Source organism: Pelmatolapia mariae, linkage group LG13 (assembly GCF_036321145.2).
Source record: "Pelmatolapia mariae isolate MD_Pm_ZW linkage group LG13, Pm_UMD_F_2, whole genome shotgun sequence".
Lineage (NCBI taxonomy): Eukaryota > Metazoa > Chordata > Actinopteri > Cichliformes > Cichlidae > Pelmatolapia > Pelmatolapia mariae.
Window position 1 is genome coordinate 18,219,131 of NC_086238.1, and position 16,877 is coordinate 18,236,007.

Sequence of the window (16,877 nt, forward strand, 5' to 3'; positions counted from 1 at the left end):
TTTAAAGGGGAACTCTCGAAGCTTTTTGAAAGCAATTATTTAACAAAGAACACTAGTGGACTAGTTGACTAATCTTTGCTATTGTCACTAGTCGGTACCAAACACACTAGTAGTTTAAACTAACCATTTTACTTTTTAATTGATGCCCAGTGCAGTTAAATTGTTCTGTTCTAAATGCTATGCATCCACCGGCCACCAGATGGCGCATCAATGTTGAGAAATACCATAAATCTGTAAATTTAGGCCTTATCTTTTTGTTAACACTGTAACTGTTAGTTCTTTAAAAGGCGAAAGGATGAGATCACACTCTGTTAGTGATAGGGTGAGAAGTTCAATCTACCAGGAGGGGCTCGGAGTAGGGCTGTATTTATATCGTACAACGCCAGGTTAAGCAGCATGAATCATTATTGAAGAATGCAATTAATTGCTTCAAATGCCTTTATTTAGAGAGTTTTTGACATTTTCCAGTTAACAGTTCTCCAGTTTAACTTGATAGCAGCATCTTTCTAAGTTTTAGACTAGTTGGTTAGTTTATTTTTTTCTCCTTTGTTTAGTCTTTGAAGAAATTAGTCACCCAGGAATATCCCTACTAACAGCCACAATGCTTAACAGGCAAAGCATCAAGAGGCAAAGACGTGTGTGACTACCAACATTATACAGTCTTTTTGTTCATACCATTATCTTTAATGATGAGTTAAAGATATTCTCCCTTTAAACGGGCTCTGTTTCCAGGCTCTGTTAAATATAAAAGATTTGATTTGTGGAAATGGAGGTGGTATACACAGCAGTGCATAATGATTAACATGCACTACTATGGATAAAAACGTAGGCCACACCTCTTAACCTTTGAGTTCAGGTGTTTTCACTTCCACTGTCACAGGCAGAATCAAGCCATGCAATCTGCCTTTACAAACGTCTGTCAAAAAATGAGTCGTTCTAAAGAGCTCACTGAATTTGATTGGGGTGCTGTGATAGCCAGGGTCCCACTGTTGCAACACATCAGTAATTTCACTTTCTGAAATTACTTCCTTCCAAGATATTCTACATTATTATTAGTGTGGTATTATTGCAGTTTAGGAGCGACAGCAACTCAGTCAAAAAATTGCTAGACCACATAAAATTATAGAGTGCAAAGTGCGGCACTCAAAACATCCTCTGGCATCGACATCAGCACAAAAATCGTGCACCAGGAGCTTCATGGTATAGTTTTCCACGGCTGAGAAGCTCCTTTAAGTGTAACGTGTAAAGTGTAACTATATACATATGTGGCTGAGCAAGCTTTTTTCAATAAACAGTGGGGTACTGCTGGCCTTTGCTCAAATAATGTAGTAACCATAAGTTTTATTCTTTAAACTTCAAAGAATATGTTTAGAAATAACATATTTCCACCATGTTGACAAAATGTTCTTCTTTTTAAGCCACTTGCTACTGGTGGTTCTTTTCTCTTTAAGTAACTTCAAAATCGCTGCTCTAGAAAGAAGTGTAATTCTAGCCAACATTACTTAATGCTTATCTTTGATGTTTCAGAAAGACTTAAGTAGCTGACATGAAAATAACCTTTTAAACTTAATATTGGACAGAAGGACAGCAGGAAGAGTGAAAAATGAGTACATGAGAGGGACAGCTCAGGTCGAGCGTTTTAGAGATAAAGATAGGGTGGCAAAGCTGAGATGGTTTGGACATGTGCAGAGGAGGGATAGTGGGAATATTGTGGAAAAAATGATATGAATATAGAGCTGCAACTGTGGAGAAAAAGAGGAAGAGCACAGAGGAGATTCGTGGATGTAGTGAAAAAGGACCTGTAAAGGGCTGGTGTGACAAAAGAGGACAGGGTTAGATGAAGGCAGATGATCCACTGTGGCAACCACTAAAGGGAACAACCCAAAGAAGAAGAAAAAGACCGATGGTTGCCAGGGAGTCTTTGTAACTAAGGCCTTATCCAAGCAAATTTTGAACTCTCTGTTCCAAAATAAAGTAAAGTATTTGCTGGGTTCCTTGGATTAAACCAAGTTTAAAGCAGCATATACCATGTTACATTAATGAAAAAAACTTGCATAGCCCTAAATTTGGCCCTAAAAAGAAAAAGAATCTAATCTAATAAAATTCATATCTAATGTACATCTAATACATTTTTATCCAAGCAACTCTCACTACAGTTCTATATAATTATCCTGTGACCTTTGGTTAAACCACAGCCACTGATGGGTGAATGTACATAGGAATTACGTGTGTGTATTTATCAGCCAAGCTTGAAATGTTTTAATCTAAAAAGTTTCACTGCATTCTTCTTTGAATCTGATGATTATATATATGAAAAAAAAACCTATACAGACACATCATGAATTTAGCAGGCTGAATAGCTGCCATCGGCAATTGCCTCAGAGGTTAATAAGTTTTGTGCTCAGTTCAGTCAAAGATATTTAAAGACAATTTGTTAGGTGTGTGTGTGCGTGTGTGCAGAGCTTATTAAGTGAAGCATAAAGGTAACCATGCTTGGAGCATTAGAGAAAAAGACAAGGGAAAAGGGAGGGAGGTGGAAAGAATTCGATAGAAATCGCTCACACAGATTGGACACAGATATGGGATTGGAACACACAGCTGACATTTATCCCTGTTGTCATGCTTATTGCTCATTGTAGTAAATGTTAAAGTTGACAGCAACATGAAGGAGAGTGCAGCTTTTTTGTTCATTCAAAGGAAGGGTGAGTGTACAAAACCCTTGCAAATACCACTCAGTATGAAAGCATCGGGAGATGAGGTCCACTGCTTGTACAAACATGGATACACACAGAGGGATGCCGCATTTTTATGGATCTGAAGTATAATAATGATACATCTCCTATCTGTGAAGTCTATATATTCAGTGTTATCACACTGTAATGCTTTTGCTTTGCTTGCTCAGATTTTTTTAATAGTATTTCGTGGGTATTTTTGTTGTTGTTTTCTGTTGTGAATCTGATCATCAATGTGATTTTCTTTCCACTTCAGAAAAATGACTTTGTTTTTCATTTTCTTGAAGATTGTTATTGTGGAGACCCTGAATAATATATCATGTGCAGATCTGAAAAGTGAAACCAATGAAGAAAAATGCTTTCGTTCTAGTGGCGAGTGGGATTGTGACTCCACTTGTTGCAAAAAGAAGTCTGACAATATAAAAATCTATGGATTATTTATTTGTTAATTTAATAAACATTTGTCCCAATGAGTTTATGGCCTTGATTACTAGTTTCAGGACTTAGTGAATACAACATTATTTTGTAATTATGGTCCCGATTAGTGTCAAGAAGGATGATAAAAAAGAGTATGCTTGGGAGGGGCAAATTGTGATCGGCAAGTTCCTGTTGTATGAGCTTGAGGAGCCCAGCTGTAGGTTTTTAAGTCAGACCATCCATCTGTCATCATGTCCACTTTCAAAACAACAAGATGCTAAGCTTGAGGCTTCAAATCAGGAGCTGTTGAAATAGCTCCATCCATCTTTTATTTAGAATCAATGGCCACGTACAAGAAAATGGAATCACTTCATTTTTTTTAAATTTCCAAACAATAGCTGTGGGTTCCTACTCGCATTCAGGAGTTAATCATTAATCCTAGTGAAATGTTTTCTTTCCTCTAGTCAATGAAACTCTGATAAGGAGAAGCTAGGGTGAACACAGTGTTATCGACCGAAATGCATTTTATACTGGCCATTGATGATGCTATTTTTAAACAAACATGTGAAAGTGAGGGTTGGATTTCCTTGCTTACAACAATTGAGTGGAAATCAATATGAATCCTATCCAACCATCCAGGATTGAAACAAAGCACACTTTTAATTGTAAAGCCCATGACACACCTTGAGCAATGTAATCAAGAGAAGTGGAAACACCGGGGGAACAAGACACAGCTGAAACTGTAACTGAATGGAGAATCACATTACAAAGAGAAGGCAAGAAAAAAGTTAACACAAGGAATCAAATATTAATAAACCACAAGAACACAAAAACTAAACCTAAAAACATACATTCTAGTGCTGTCAGCGTTAACTCCAGATGGGTTAATTGTTCATCGCATCAGTCGTGATGACGCGTTAACGGTGAGTAACCCCTTACACCGATTGATCTGCGTTAACTCGCTAATGCGGATTAGCCTGTTTTAACACGTTAATGCATTAACCCTGACAGCACTAATAAATTCTAAATAAAATTACTAAGTTACTTACCAGAATTACCAGAAATACTAAACAAAAGAAAGCTAAATGAAAAAATATAAACACTTCCAATGAAAAAAAAAACAAAACCCAAACCCACAGGACATTACATATTGGGCATTAATAAGGATATTAAAGACAGCGAAGCAAACAGTGAGTGAGAGAGATGCTGATCAAGCATGACTGCACACACACCCACCAAGTCTGAAGAAGCACTCTACACTCTAATCAGCCAAAAATAATTGGAGCCACTGGTGGGCTTACTCTGGCCTTTAACTGCTGTCTTTTGTTTGGATGTAATTTCAGATGTACTTTCATTCTAAATAGTTATATTAAATTATTTTGATCTTAGGTTGCATTGATGTGTATTACAGATACATGTAGGTGTGTTAGGGTTATAGAACCCTGGCTTTGTGCATCCTGGTTCACTGGCATTAATCATTAAAACATCTTTGATTACTAGTACCTGTAATTGTAGGTCCTGTTTTGACAAACAGAATATCAGAAGAGTTAAAAAGGCTAAGTTCTTACGTTTGGAAACAATATTCAGTTCCTACACTTCATGATGGTAGAATATACTGTATGTAGAAGAAAATACCACCTTAATTTAGCTACTGAATATACTGGAAACACAGAGGTCAGAACTTCATACACATTCAATCTCACTAATTAGAGTCAAGGACAATTCAATCAAGCTGTCTTTAACCTCAAAGTCTTGTGACAAGGTCTAATCAGCATAATTAATTGAACTGGAGCACCTTGGTGTGCGGCATTTACACATTAAAAGGTTAAGTTAGACTGAGCTTGAGTCTGTTGACAGCTGGACGATAAATTGCATGTGATTTTTAGTGTAGCTGTCTCGATCCAGTCATTATCGATTAGTCCTATCACCTTTACAACAGAATTATGAACCAGTATCTGTGGGTATCCTGTAATTCTGCGATATAATAATAAGAGGGACTGTCTGAAAACAGCAACTCAACTGGTAAAGTAGCTTTATGTATCTCAAGGGTGCAGAATATTATTGTATAATCCAGTTCATTAGATTGTAATGCTACAGTTTGTGCCACCATTAAACCTTATTATACAAATATTTGTTTTTCTTTTGTGTTCACCACAGTGTTGAAGAATAAAGAAAGAATGAAAAGATTAAAAGAAAAGACTTTGTTTATTTGTATTTCTGATCTAGTGAGCTGGAACGCGGTGTTATTCGTTACTTATTCATTCATTATTACTTGGCTTTCTTTTTCTTTAACACTTAGCAAAAAGGTTCTCGGTTCAAATCCATGATCTGGCCTTTCTGTGTGGAGTTTGCATGTTCTCCCCATGTCGGTGTGGGATCCCTCCAGGTACTTACCACAGTCAAAAGAACCTAAATTAGTGGGGTTGGGTTAACTAGTGATTCTAAATCCTAAACCATAGGTGTGAATGTCATGGAAATGGTTGTGTATCTCTCTGTGTTAGCCCTGTGACAGATTGTTGACCTGTCCAGGGTGTACCCCACCTCCTGTGCTACGGTAGCTGGGCTTCAGCCTGCCCGCGATCCTAAATTGCATACGTGGAAGAAAATGGGTGAATGATAGAGTTTATCATTCTACTTTAAAGTTATGACAGATTTCAAAATATACATGTAAGTTTCTTCCCTTCAACTATGACACGCACACTGTCCACAAATTTACCTTACTGTGGCAAAAAGTGAGCAGTTACTCTGCAGTATTCTCTAAAGGAAATCACAGAATAGTCATCAAGGAAAAAGTGGTCTGACAGCAAAAGCTTGGGGCTTGAGGGACACACACACACACACACACACACACACACACACACACACACACACACACACACACACACACACACACACAGAGACGTGATGAAGGCTTCTCCAGAAGGAGAGGAGCATGCTTGTTATATATTTTAAGATTTGGGCCAGGAGACTGCCAAATGTGCTAGTGTGTGTGTTGGCGGGAGGCTCTTTCATCTTCTCAGCCCCTCATCTGTCTTTGTATATAGATAAGAGTATGATGCTGAAAATGACAGTAATACAGAGGAGGCTGAAAAAAAAATCACCTAAGAAAGGGGCAATAAAACGATGAAGTGACAGGGGGAGGTATAAGAATAGAAATGTCGTGATGGGAGGAAGTGTAACTCAGTGCAGGGGACTTTCCTCTCCACTCTGACAGAAGCTGTCACTTCCGCACTTCCACACCTCAGAGCACCACAGCACTGCCCCTCATCACAGCCTACATCTACCGAGCACCAGTCATGGTTCAAATACTTCTAAAATAATGGGGAAACTTTAAAGTTTTAGAGAACATTTTCAGATGAACAGAATGGCGTGGCAGCACAAAATGAACAAATAATGTGATGCAGTTTATCTTCATAACATCATTACAGTGCCATCATTTGCATCCTATGAGCTTCAACCTGATTGCTGAGCCGCTTTATTTTACAAAAGGAACAGTTTTAACATTAAGATTTGTTTACGGCTAGAACTGAGATTGACAATCATATTTTACAATGGTGAAATTGCAATACCAGAACACAATACCATGTTGCAGTAAGAGCTTTTCCCTAAGAATAAGAAAATATAAAATCTCATAATTCTGAACAGTGGTTACATTCCAGTATTTGTTTTGTTTTTCCAGCTGAAAACTCCACATGTAAAGCACAATCCCTGCTGTTACTGTAGTTTTTACGAGATTCTTCTTTGACTTTTAAGACCCCCCCAGTACAATGGTGGAAACTGGTTAAGTTTATTATTTTCACTTTGTAATACGAGCAGTGGGAAGGCTGGGAATTAGATTTGGGAGGAAAAGTGCAACTCTGTACTATATGATAAATTATTAAGGTGCATGACAACAACATTAAACTCAGAGTGGATGTAAAAGTTGGAACTGTTTTCAGATGTCGTAAATTCACGACAAAAAATAACTCAAAAATCTGTAATCTGATTTATTGTTAACTAGAATAAGGGGTTTTTCTGCTTCTCCTACAGTAATGTGCAAAACTCTTGAGCCACCCCTCATTTCTTAATGTTTTCTTTCCAAGAAGCCATATTTGTTTGTAATTCTTTAAAGTGCACTGAAAGAGCAATAGTTCTCCAGGCTTTCTGAAGGTCTTTCAAAGGTTTTCTTTGGACTTTGGCGGGTATTTTGCTCATTTTCATTCTGTGCACCTGACTATTTTCAGGCAATAGGTTTTTTTCTCTTTCTTTGTTTTGTTTTGATGGGATTTTTTTTGTTGGTTATTTGGCCACTTAACACTGACCTATGAATCGAAGTGAATATGAATGTGTTAGCTGCCTCATGCAATATAACCCACTGTCACATCACATAATCTTTCCAGTTTATTTAGTTGAATCCATGAAATGTGTCAAAGATGAGAGTTTGACATTCCTAAAATATTATTTTTTATTCATTTTCAGTCCTTGTACCTGAAGTCCAGGCAATATTTTTTTGTTTGTTAATCCTCTTTTAACACTGACCTATGAATCACTGTTACGAGCATAAAAAAGGCACCTAACTCAAGGGATGAAGCACAGAACAGACAACTTAGCAAAGAGCCAATTTTAGCCAATTTTTTAGGATATAGGAAGAAAAGGCTAAAGTATTTCTAATTACAGAAGAACTGGAATGAAAATCAGTGACAACATGCCTTATGGAGTGATGAATCCAGTAAAACACTGGAGGCTGTGTCATGGTCATCAGCCAGTGGATCTTGATGGAAATATGAACACAAGAAGTAGCATCAGATTTTGATCCATCGTGCAATACCATCTGAAAAGCATCAGATTCAGAACATCTTCATTTTGCAGCACTACAGTGATTCCAAACACACTGCCAACGCAGCAAAGGCATACCTGGACAGAAAAACACCTGAAAAATACTTGTTATTAATCTCTGGCTCTCTTCCACAGCATGTCTTTTATCCTGTCTTCCTTCTCTCTCCCCTACCGGTAGCAGCAGATGGCCGCCCCTCCCTGAACCTCGTTCAGGTTTCTTCCTGTTAAAAGGGAGTTTTTCCTTCCCACTGTCGCCAAAGTGCTTGCTCATAGGGGGTCATATGATTGTTGGGTTTTTATTTGTATGTATTATTGTAGGGTCTACCTTACAATATAAAGCGCCCTGAGGCGACTGTTTTTGTGATTTGGCGCTATATAAATAAAACTGAATTGAACTGAATTGAAAAACACACCATCATGAACACTATCAGTCATGGATTGGTCTCCCCAGAGCCTGGACCTCAACATTACTGAAGTAGTGTTGAATCAGCTTGACAGAGAAACAAGGCCGCCTAAGAGAGTTCATATGTGGTCAAACTAAATATTCATCTTCAAGCTCATTAGAACTGTAGAAACCCAGTTTTTTCCTTTTATACTGTATCTCTGTGTATGTTTGCATGTGTTTTGATGAATTTTCCTACCAAGATAAAGAAATGAAGGGCAGCTCAAGACTGTTGCATAGTACTGTTTGACTTTTTTTTCTTACAGTAAATTTCATCTAACACATAAGTTGACCCACAAGGCAATCTTTACAAAGCGACTTGCAGTACCCCTTTAAAACAGATTGGTGTAAAGGACACACAGAGAGTAACTGAGCAATCTGCTACCCATGGAGGGATAAAGATACGGGTTTGGAAAAATGACAGCAGGGACAGCAAGACATAATGAGCTGATCAAACGATTGTGGAGAATGAAATGCCAGAGTAGCTTAGAGTGGTGACAGGCTGAGCTGTCAGGGATTCCCTGGTCTTGGTGTGACAGTCAGCTGCCTCTGCTCTCGCTGGATTCATGGATATTTTTGCTGCAGCATCTGCCTCGTTTGCTAATAGAGCTTTCCTTCTGCTAATCTTTTCTCAAATCTTCTCACACCACTCAGATTCCCAATTCACCATGGTCACTAATCACAATCGCATCCAAAATGCAATTTCTTTTTAAAATTACCTCACATAGTCTGTTGTTGTCTCCTTTGTATTTTCACTCATATAGTTTTTTGGTTTAACTAGAAACTGTTGAATAAACTGCCACTTTATTAAACCTACACATTTAGGGATTAGGTTACTGTGTCGAATATAGCTTATATAATCAAGCACAACATTGGGTGCTCTCCCTGGGCTCTTCAGACAAAGATATACAAAGGGAACACTACTGAGGTCACACTTTTTCAGTCACCGCTTGTTGACTCGGTCTGTTTGTGTTATCGAGTCAGGAAGTATTTCAGTGCCTGTCTTGCTACAGTCAGTAGTCAAACATGCAATCTCAATTCTTTCTTCATCTCAAAGATAATGAGGGTCACAGATTGGATGACCCGTGACTCAGTGCTTCAGATGGTAGCAGCAAAAATTAAGGTGAGGAGAATATATTATAATTATAATTATAATTATGAAGATGGGTATTATGAGATTTACACAAATGGCAGATGACTGAAGACGGAGATGTGTCAGTGTTGAGAAGTCATGTTTGTCCACAGCCGAACATAATAAATATGTATACAGGCAAATAGTACAACAGCAGCATCCCTCTGGAGTCCTCTTTCTCACCAGTCAACGTTTGCTACCCCAATTCTTGCTTGTCTGTTTCTCTAGTTCAGTCATCCAAATTCTGAACACTGTATCTGAGTCTAAATGCTCCACACTGGACTTAATGGACTGCAGAATTTACTCCCTCTCTTTGCCATTACCCACTGTGTACTGTGCAGGAGTGATCTTGTTTACTTAGAAATTTTGCCCGTGGGGAAAAAGCGTTTGGACTAAACCATATAGACAGATGAATAAAACGAAGAGCTGAAGGCTGCAAAGCTGCAGACTTACTGTGTCTATTTTGGGGGTCGGCTCTTTCTGATTACAAGGATTAAAATTCAGCACTTTATATTATGGCTTTGGCACTCACACCTGTGGCCCTCTGGGTAAAAATCTCTTTACTTACATCTTATATGAAAATAATTACACTATTTCTACCGTTTCTGTGAGTGGAGTTCGGGAGAAAGGCCAAGAATATTTTAGTGTCCATACCACTTTAAAGTTATAATCTTTTATTACATTAATGCTTTCATGATCTCAGACCCCCATTTTGATTATAGCTTTTTTTTCAGCTCCTTTTCATTTACATTCTATAATCACTCTTGATGTAATGTAATGTTTGTTGGATGCAACGAAAAGACCCGTGCAGAATTTAGATTTTCCATCTAAGCACAGAGGGTATTCTTGCACAAGAAAACTATGCATGCATGTAATTAAAAACAAAAAAAAATTCTCCACACCACTGATAACAGCCTCGCCGTCTATTGTTATTTCTCTTCAAACGAGGACCAGGAGACTGCCAAGTAAGAGTATTAAGCTACTGCTAATGTAAAGAGAATATGCTGCCTCACATTAAAAGCGTTGGACTGGCAAAACATGAGGGATTAATTATGAAAGATTTAAAAACTGCACTGTGTTTTTCACTGAAGTAAGTGCTGACTATGACTGCTTATCAACAATCTTTTTTTTCTTTTTTTTTAGCGGTCCATTAAATTTTTAATGGAACGAGACGGCGCAGGCACAGTTAGAGGAGTGGTTAGATGAAGAGCTGTAGGTGACTGGCTGAATCCTTCTCTACAGGGTCACCATCGCCGCTGTGATTCGCTGTGCGCAACGGCTCTTTGTACTATGTGCTGCGTGAGATCAGATCCAGATCAGATCAGACATCTTTATGAAACCAAAGTGAGCTAATTGCACTAAAATCAGAGTCACCTGTATTTCCACTTGTGTTTGACGTTTAAGGAATTATTGTTGTATCATTAAACTGCAGTCATGGTAATCAACCAGGACTAATTATATCAGGATTACAGCTTAGTTTAAACTCTGCATCACTCTTTTTTTTCTGTCTATCTTTTTAACCATTAATCCGATAACACGTTCACTTCTACACGTGAAAGATCCCTAGTTTATAACCGGCAGGAGAAATAAACCCAGCCTCAGGGGATCACAGGCCCAGATAAACGGGAGGATTGCGTCAGGAAGGGCATCTGGTGTAAAATGGTGAAAAATCTCTGCCAAATCAAACATGCAGATCCACCCTTGGGAAAATATTGAGCAGCTGAAAGTACCTTTAATCCAACAGACGTGTTGACTAAACAATCTGTTTATTCTCAAAAAGTCCAAGTTTCTTTCAAGACTTTGCTCCTCCCCATCATCTCTGAGACTGGCTAACGCTCTGGGCTGTATCTCGCTACTGCCTAAACTTTCCTCTGAGATGGGGAATGATGTGCAGTCACTGTTTTGAGGGATGAATTGTGTTATTTCAATACACTTGCATCTAACCTCATTTGACAACAACTACAGTGCTGTGAAAATGCATTTTACCCCCTTCCTGAGTTCTTAGTTTTATGCATATTTGTCACACTTTCATGTTTCAGAGCATCAAACTCATTTTAATATTAGACAAAGATAACCCGTGTAAATACAAAATGGAGTTTTTAAATTATGATTTTATTTATTAAGGGAAACAAGTAATCCAAACCTACCTGGCCCTGTGTGAAAAAGAAACTGCCTCCGAAATCTATCAGCCGGTTGTGCCACCCTTGGCAGCAACAACTGAAATCAACCGTTTGTGATAACAGGCTATGACTAATTTTCACGTCACTTTGCCCCACTTTCTTTGCAGAGGTGTTTTAGTTCTGTTATATTGGAGGTTTTTTGAACACGAGGGGCCTGTTTAAGGTCATTCTAAAGCATCTCAGATTTAAATCTGTTTCATAAACCAAGTGTGCTTGAGCTTCAGGGGATGAATTGATGGTCAGATATTCTTCTTCAGGATTTTCTGATAGAGAGCAAATTTTTTGAATTATGGTAAGTCATCCAGGTCCTGAAGCAGCAAAATGGCCCAGGTCACCAGACCATCAAATGCTATGTTACAAAAACCTTCCAGAAAGTTCAACTTTTGTCTCGTCAGTACAGAGAGCATTTTCCCAAAAGTCTTAGTGATCATCAAGGAGTTTTTTGGCAAATGTAAAACAAGACCTCTGACCTTAACTGAGGCAAGTTAGGCCTGCAGTTCTTTAAATGCTGTCCTGGGTTCTTTTGTGACCTCCTGGATGAGTTGTTGAGTAATTTTGGTAGGCTTGCCACTCCTGGGAAGATTCACCGCTGCTCCAAGTTTTCTGCATGCGTGGATAATGGCTCACACCATGGTTAACTAGAGTCCCAGAGCTTTAAATATTGGCTTTGTGACCCTTTCCAGAGTGACTGTTGTCAAAGTTTTTGTTTCTCATCTCCTCTAGAGTTTCTTAAATCATGGTTGCGTTTTGGTATCTTTTAGCCTACATCACTTTGTCAGACAGATTCTGTTTAAGGACTTCTTGATTCAACGTGTCTGGCAGTAATCAGGCCTGTGAGTGACTCAGCTTTCCAAAAATTGTGGTTACACAGTTATTTCATGATTTAAGATGGGGTGGCGGTTACTTTTTCACATATGACCAGGGGGGTGTAGACAGTTTCTTTCATTTAAGAAATCATATTTAAAAAGTGCATTTTGTATTTCCTTGGATTATCTTTGTCGAATATTAAAAACCTTTTGCTCTCAAACATGTACGTGTGACAGATATGCAAAAAATACAAATGAAAAATACTAAAAAAAAATCAGGAAGGGGGCAAATAGTTTTTCATGACACTGCATATCAAAAAATGATCTAATGGCTGATGCCAGCTTCAGATCACACATTAGCATGCCTCATTACCAATGCATGCAATTAAGAATAATCCTTTTTTATCACCATAATTTTCTTCAATAAATAAGTAATTTCTGCTTGGTTCCAAATTGTTGCTTCTGGCACAAACAGATCTACTCTGTTTTGCTGTGTATGACAGCCTGTAAAATAGCAGCCATCTTCTCTGGGCAATCAAGAGGCTTTTAGATTGCTTTGATACGGGTTCTCACGGTTGTTATGGTGCCTATCTATTTTCTGAGCCTCAGGTCTTAATCTCGAAAATCTCTAAACAATCTAGATCTCCCTAACTGTGTGTCCTCCATCTTATCTTCCTCTTCTGTCTCTTTCTTTTTGTCTCTGTCTTTCTTGCTTTTGTCGCCTGTTCTGCTTGCAAGCAGTGTTCGGGTATTTATGGGATGTGCTTATTCAATTGTCCGACTATGAGCTTCGGGACAAACACACTGACAAAATTCAAGCTTGTATTGCTTGATTGAGGACACGAGCTCTGTCACACAACCACTCAAGGAAGAAATGAGTCCTTGGTATTTGTCTAAGCTCTTGCTTGTTGCGCTCTGGATTACAAGGAAAGTGAAATAAGACCAATCTCATTATCCTCTCCTTCTTTGCTGAGCATTTAACTAGAGATTTTTTTTAAAAAGGACTTTATCTTTGTGTTTATTTGTGTTTCTCTTTTTTTATACTTTGCCTAATGTCAGAGATCATATCCCTTTAGAATAAGACATGCGTGACTCCTGGGGTGCTAACCTATGATGACTGCATGGCATTAGTGGTTTCATAGCACAGGGCCAACCCAAAGTCACACTTTCAGCCTCTCACTAAGGTCACTGCATCTCCTGAGGCTTGGAACAGACAGCAGCTTGGCAAGCAAGGGCAAATAGAAAGTAACGTTCCCTTAAAGGCAGGCTGTCTTTGGAAAAATTTGGATGTGAATAATGCAGAGATTTCAAGCCTCTTAGGATTAAAGTCCACTGTTTGTGTGGGTGGGCAGTCAAGCAGAGAGAATAACTTCCTTGCCACAGTCAGCATTATTTAATCAGAATCAAAGACAAACCGAATTACCAAACTTGCATATGGGAAAGACACCTCTGATGCATTCATATCTGCTCGTTAGACCTACTTCAGGATTAATTCATTCATTTCCCCTCGGTACATGTTCACAATTATGAAAGAATATGAACAGCAAAATGAGCAAAAATCTTTTCTTATTTTTCCTTCCAGTTTGTCAAATTCAAGAGTAAGAGCAACAAAACTGCAGAGCAAAAAAACACAACAGTTGTGAAACTAAATTTAAGACGACTGGTAAATCTCCCTGGCAAACATGCACAGATGAGACTGTTGTTTTCTTCCCAAGATAAAAATACAGTGCATTACACCTACACCAAGCCTACACCGCACAGCAGGCACGGATAGCGACAGCCAAAACCTGTCCTTTACACCTTCAGCGGAGAAAACAACAGAAACGAGTTGACCCCAATTATCGTGCCTTCACCACAGTCTTCGAGGTTAGATACGAACAGGATCCCCTGCCCTTCGAGGCCAGAGAGCGACTCTATCTGGTCTGCTGAAATAAAACTTGTTCGATGCAACAATAACTTCGAGCCCCAAAGAAACGCAGAAGATCAAATTCTCCCTTCTCTGAATACACGATTGAAACTTGCTCTTAAAATTTGGCGCTCTGTATCCATCAAATCAAAATGAACAGTAAACAAAGGAATCTGGCTTCTATGGCTTCTTGGTTCACCAGCTTTGTCACTAGTTAATCCTATTTAATCCAAGGTATAGGTATCAGATGTAGTCCAGCAGGAAAGTAACAACCTTCCCAAAGCTGAACAACATGCAGTGCATGTCTGTGTGTGTGTGCACTGTCTCATAGAAGAACGTGATGCTTGGTAACCATCCTAACTTAATATCCTATTAGGGGTAGATCAAGTGTACTGATGGGGGAGACTGAGTGTTATCAGAAGCAGATTAAAGCTCTATGCAGTGTAGAGGGAATATGGGGAGTAAAACTCACTTCATTAAGGTGATCAAGCGCTTTGTGGCTGGGGCTTCTGTGCTACAATACAACACTTGCCTCGTGATGATGATGATGATGATGATGATGATGATGATGATGATGAAGATTATATTGTGTGAAACTGCATTTTTCTTTCAATGTGGCACAGATTCACAGAAGCAAATCCTAGAGCCTAGTATCACACATTCAAATATACAAAGGGCATATCCAAGATACTTTATGCATTTTTTTCATCTCTCTATCTGAGTTTATCCATGTCAAACACAATCAGGGCACACCATCAGGCTCTTGTTGGCCGGATAATCCGTCTGCTGTGAGAGCACACACAGAGTTGGACCACTTAGCCAAGAGATAGATATTAATGACACACACGGAATGCACGTACTGTGTCTACACACTCCAAAATCAGAGGAGCGTCTTCTTCTTTTTTTCCTTCTTCTTTTATTTTCCCATAAATGGAAAAGATGCAGCACGGGGATGCATTGTAGATATCGGGACTTGTAGCTCAACTGGGATGATATCGAGCATAAAAATAAGCAAAATGGTAAATGATAAAATCATGGTGCACCTGGGGCTTAATAGCTCCAAGATAGACAAACAATTATAATCTATTTATGTTAGTTTTTGCTTGCGAGGAAGAAGCTTCACAGAAAAAAGGGGGGGCAAAGTATCATTGCATCATTGTGTGCTTAGTTAGATTACTGTGTCGTGTCTAGTGAAACGGTCAGATGAGCTGTCGCTGCAGCTCTCTAACCGGCTGTGATCAAAAGAAACTAAATACTAGTTCTTTCATAAGAGTCAGTACAGAGCGCGCTCATAACAGAAAGTCTATTCTGGTGGAGGTTTAAGTTGTTTTTTTTGTTTTGTTTTTTGCAACCTGTTAACCAGAGCGTCGGTCTGCTGCTGGTTTGACAGCGGTCTGTCCACGCTGCTGAACTGCAGCTCCCTCCCGCCACACACACACACACACACACACACACACACACACACACACACACACACACACACACGCACGCACGCACGGGGACCTGTTCGTTCAGCACCACACCGCGGCACATAAACCTGAACACAACACTTCTGTGTCGAAATAATGGAAAGGCATATGTATAACATCAGTGACGAAAATGAATGTCATCGCCAAGGCGCGCGTAGTTGCCAGGCAGTTTTTCATTATTATTATTTTTATTATTAATTTGAATGTTTTCAGTGTTTCTCAGAGAACTCAGCTGCTGGAGCCTTTACTTACACGAAAACTCCGAAAAGCAGAACTCTGATGCCAATCTCCAGAGCCAATTCTCGCATGTTTTTCCTGCGGTCTGGAGGCGACACGTTCATGATTCGGAGACAATCCGTCAACTCAAGCAGAAAAAAGGCGGTCCCGGTCAGTTCTGGAGGCTTTTTCACTTTTGTAATCCACCTTAACAAAAGCCCAGCGCTTTCCACGAGCGGCGCTCCCTAATCGCGCATGCCGTGCGCCTCCATTGCAACTCGGTCACCTGAAGCAGTCTTCCTCTCTTTTTCTCTCCTTCGCCTGTCTCCGCTCGTCTCCGTCTGTTTCTGTCCCCCTCGGGCGATTTTCTTTATAGCAACTCTGTTGCTGACAGCTGCTCTTCTATCGAGTGAAACTCTCCTTCTTCCACTCCATCAGTTTCTTAATTTAAGATTGGAGTTCGGGGCCAGAAGATATCAGCCGATTTGGGAGAAGGTACAGGTGTGGGTCAGCACAAAGAGGGAAGTGATGGGAGGCTGCAAAGTAAAAGGGAGATACTCAGAGCGTCAGCGAGCTTGTGTGGTGTAGTGGGTCTCGCTCTCTCTTCTCTCTCTCTCTTCCTCTCCCTCTCTCTCATCCTCTGTGTTTGACTTTGGAGATTCAGATGACTAGAAGTTTCTGGAACACCACCCAGACTCTCATGGGAGGAAAAGAAAGGCTCCAGTGCTCATGTCCAACACTCCTCCATGTTTCTTCTTGTCT

At 39.4% G+C, this 16,877-nt stretch overlaps 1 protein-coding gene across 1 annotated transcript in view; it reads right to left on the reverse strand.

The window, feature by feature from the left end:
- Positions 1 to 16,616, reverse strand: part of plpp4 (phospholipid phosphatase 4) — a 48,686-nt gene extending 32,070 nt beyond the window's left edge. Inside the window, exon 1 of the mRNA XM_063491544.1 lies at positions 16,152 to 16,616. Coding sequence (XP_063347614.1) covers positions 16,152 to 16,240 — 89 coding nt within the window. The 5' untranslated portion in view covers positions 16,241 to 16,616. The remainder of the gene's footprint in view (positions 1 to 16,151) is intronic.
- Between the last annotated feature and the right edge of the window lie 261 nt (positions 16,617 to 16,877).